The sequence below is a fragment of the Vespa velutina genome, chromosome 5 (genome assembly GCF_912470025.1).
Source record: "Vespa velutina chromosome 5, iVesVel2.1, whole genome shotgun sequence".
NCBI lineage: Eukaryota > Metazoa > Arthropoda > Insecta > Hymenoptera > Vespidae > Vespa > Vespa velutina.
This window is the reverse complement of record NC_062192.1, coordinates 8,700,567-8,704,509: the sequence shown is the minus strand read 5'-3', so window position 1 is coordinate 8,704,509 and position 3,943 is coordinate 8,700,567. Positions and strand designations below refer to the sequence as shown.

The window sequence follows — 3,943 nt, the reverse complement described above, 5'->3', positions numbered from 1 at the left end:
CGATAGTCGAGAAACGCGTCGAGGCGGTTTGTCGGGGAGAAGTGCCAGCCCCTAGGAGAACTACACCGGCCCTGGATCCCCGGACCCCTTACCATTTCGAGTCACTGCCTTGGCCTGGCCTGAGAGGAGCCTCGGCCCCACGCTAGTACACACATCGGCTGTCTCTGCACCTCGAAAGAGAAATATACCGAGATTCTTTCTTTCTTTCTCTCTTTTTCTCTCTTTTTCTTTCTTTCTCTCTTTCTCTCTCTCTCTCTCTCTCTCTCTCTCTCTCTTTCTCTCTTTCTCTTTCTTATTAACTTTATCCTTATCTTTATCTTTATTTATATCTGTCTACCCAACTATTTATCCATCCATCTTTCTTTCTATTTACCTATCTATTTATCTATTTATCTGTCTATTTATCGTTACGGGCGTGATTTTTTCGTCGATTTTATCTGTCTCAAAAGTGTAAATATTCGCACGTAGAAAATTTCGTATAAATTAGTGTCTACTATTTTGTTGGATCCACGAGAAGATCATACCTGGACACGTGTTTTTACATTCATGGAGGTGACGACTGATAACACGTTACTCGTCGAAGAGAACGACGAAGAGAACGAATCAAGTAACGAATCTACGTTTGCCGATACTCATCGATCATTGTTCTTCGTGTTTTCATGATCGTGAGACAGTTTTGGTGATTATGAATATATAAAAACGAATTCTTGCGTATGAAAACCAAGTTGAAACTGTGCTGAGCTATCGAAAGATAGATCATAAAAAGGCCGACAGAAAGTATTTCTTAATCTTTGTGGTTTATTTTTTTTATATATATATTATATATATATATATATATATATATATATAAAATATACATACACATATATATATATATATATATATATATATATATATATATATATATGATAACAGGAAGAAAAGAGGCGCGAGAAGTGAGTAAAGAAGAAGTGAGAGAAATTCTTATCAAATGGCAGGACAGGAAGAAAAGCTAAGAGTGTCAAGAAAGAGAAGATAACAAAATTCAAATCAGGATGACATGGTGAACGTGCGCGATACATTATGAGACAACGAATTTAAACAAAAAAAAAAGTAAATAAATAAAAGAAAACAACACAAAAGAAAAGAACAAATCACGGTACCGTTCCTCAAGAAGGAATCGGGAACGATAGTGTTTAAAAGTTTAAGATTTTATGTGAACGGGACTAGGTGTGTCGTGTTTTAAGAATGGTGTATTGTGTCGATCAATGAAATTTGAGAAGGGAAGAGAGAGAGAGAGAGAGAGAGAAAGAGAGAGAGAGGGGGAGAGACAGAGAGAAAGGGAGGACGATAGAGAAAGAATTATTTATTAATATAACGCGTTGAGGTTAAAAAAGAAAAGAAAAAGAAAAGAAAAGTAAGGATATACAATAGGTTAAAGATATAAAAGAATCATGTGCACGACGGAGATGACGGAATCGTATACGATGTCACCGTCAACGACCGTGTCTTCCAGCGGCACGACGGCCGCCTGTTTGGTTGGCTCGCCTGGCCACCGACGGACACCTTGCAGAAGTTCGCCGTGTCGTGGTAGTGAAGTACAAGACGACGAGGACGTCATTTCTGTTGGTTGTCCAAGTCCATTGCCGTTGGTTGTGGTCGCGTCTTCCACGGAGAGCGACGATCGACTAGCATCTTCCAGGGAGGATTATGTCGAACGTTTGAGCCCAAGGAGAGTAGGATACACAAGGACGGATTCCGCGATGGACAGTGAGGACAATTATTCGTTAAGAAATAGCGATTATAGAACATCGAACGGGAGGAGCTCAATAAGGACTCATGAGAGTAGTGGTGGTGATTCTGTAACGACATTGAGAGAGGACGACGATGATGAGGAGGATGAGGAGGAACTTGAGAGTAGAACTAGCAGCAATGGTACCACGGCTACTGCCGGTGCCACGGACGATTATTTTAAACCGTTAAAACGATTGCAAATGGTTCAAATGCAACATTCAGATGAGGAAGAGGAACGAGAACGTGATAGCAACGAGCGCGGAGTTAAATCGTTCAGTATATTAGATATTTTGTCACATCGGCCAAAAGCGAAAATCGTTAGACCCTGGGACACGGTAGATTCTACTCACGGTCATCGTCAACATCTTCATCATCATCATCAACAGCAGCAACAGCAACAGCAGCAACAACAACAGCAACAACAACAACATCTACAACATCACCTACATCATCATCACCTTCACCATCACAATCACTCGACGAATTCAAGTACCAGAGACTTGTCCTTGATGGGCATGTCACTAGCGTCTATGTCAAGTACAATAAGCGAGCCACCTCTCAGTAGCTCCTCCTCATCCGGAAGAAGTTCTGTATCCGATTCCGGTAGTCCTGATCCTCTTGCTCATCATCATCACCATCACCATCATCATCATCATCATCATGCGGCACGACACCACGCTGTTCATCCAGGACTACACGCGGCGGCTCTTCAGCAACAACAACAGCAGCACCAACACCAACAACAACAACATCAACAACAACAGCAATTCAAGAAAAAGAGTTCTCAGCATCATGGAAATTCTCAGGCTGGACAGAATGGAAAAAGAAGTACTGGACAGGGTAGTCCTTTGGACGCACTGTTCCAGATGACGAGCAAGACCTTCGACGCTGGTGAGCACAGTCAAGGTGAGAGATGTTTATTTTCTTTCTTTTTCTTTTCTTTTCTTTCTTTCCTTCTCCTTCTTCATCTCTTCTAATATTTATCTCTGTTATTTTTACTGTTGTCTCACTTTCGTCGACTTTTTCATCTTTATTTATTCGTTCGTTCATTCATTCATTTGTTCATTCATATCGTCTTTTTCTTTTTTTTTTTTTTTCTTTCATCGAAGAGAATACTTTTCTAATTGAGTCTAGTTCGCTCTTTGCCAACGTTTCTGCGCTCAGCAAAATTTTTCTTTTCTTTCTTTTTTTTTTTTTCTCTTAAAGATGTTCACTCACTGTAATTGCATCAAGAGTGGTTAATTAGCCTGAGCTAAGGGAAACGATGTGCGTATATCTTGCTTTATGTAATCTCTCTTTCTCTCTCTATCTCTCGTATAGGGGTGGGGCGAGAGAGGGCGGGGAAAGAGAGGGAGGGAGGTACAGAGTCAAATCACAGATAGATAGCTTAAATGTGTTATTACATCCATTATACGTTTCCTCGTGTGTTCTGTCTTTCTCGATGAAGAGAAAACAATTTTTATTATTATTATTTCTTTTTTTTCCTCTTTTTTATCTGCTTCTTCTTCTTCTTCTTCTTCTTCTTCTATCTCATCGATACGTTTTGCTTCGATAAGTGTGAAGATAGATATATCATAACGCATTACATTAGTATCTCGATCGCAGAGACGAGCAGCTCTTCTTCATACATTTAGTCACCGTAATTTATTCGTCACGCAATTATCCGTGACGCAATCGGAACAATGTTTAACGTTACATCATATCTGTACTCGTGAAAAAAAATATACATATATGTATGTATATATATATATATATATATATATATATATATATATATATATATATATATATATGTTGAATCTTTAATCGCCGATTATTTCCATAGAAAATACGTACACTTCGATGATCACACTTAAGACTTATGTATGTAGTTCATTACATTATCGTTATCGTTCATTACATTAATTAAAGAACATGGCAAATTAACAAAGTAGAACTATGAATAGATGAATTTGTATGCAGTTTCTACATATGGTACGTACAAGAAAGAGAGAGAGAGAGGGAAAGAAAGAGAGAGGGAGAGAGAGAGATGGATATATATATATATATATATATATATATATATATCATAATCAACGAGTTAAGAACGCTCGAAGGAAGCGTGGGGCATATTCGTGTAGAAAGATCTCGAGCATCGATCTATGAATACGGGCCTTAATTTTGATTGATG

The 3,943-nt window shown here is 38.7% G+C and overlaps 1 protein-coding gene across 3 annotated transcripts in view; it reads left to right on the top strand.

Moving 5' to 3' along the window:
* Positions 1 to 3,943, top strand: part of LOC124949170 (myb-like protein Q) — a 64,568-nt gene continuing 60,625 nt past the window's right edge. Inside the window, exons 1-2 of one of the 3 annotated variants that reach the window (XM_047493833.1) lie at positions 1 to 679; positions 916 to 2,679. In XM_047493833.1, coding sequence (XP_047349789.1) covers positions 1,434 to 2,679 — 1,246 coding nt within the window. In that variant the 5' untranslated portion in view covers positions 1 to 679; positions 916 to 1,433. Of the gene's footprint in view, positions 778 to 915; positions 2,680 to 3,943 lie in introns of all 3 variants that reach the window. The other 2 variants (XM_047493832.1, XM_047493831.1) reach the window with 2 other exon arrangements.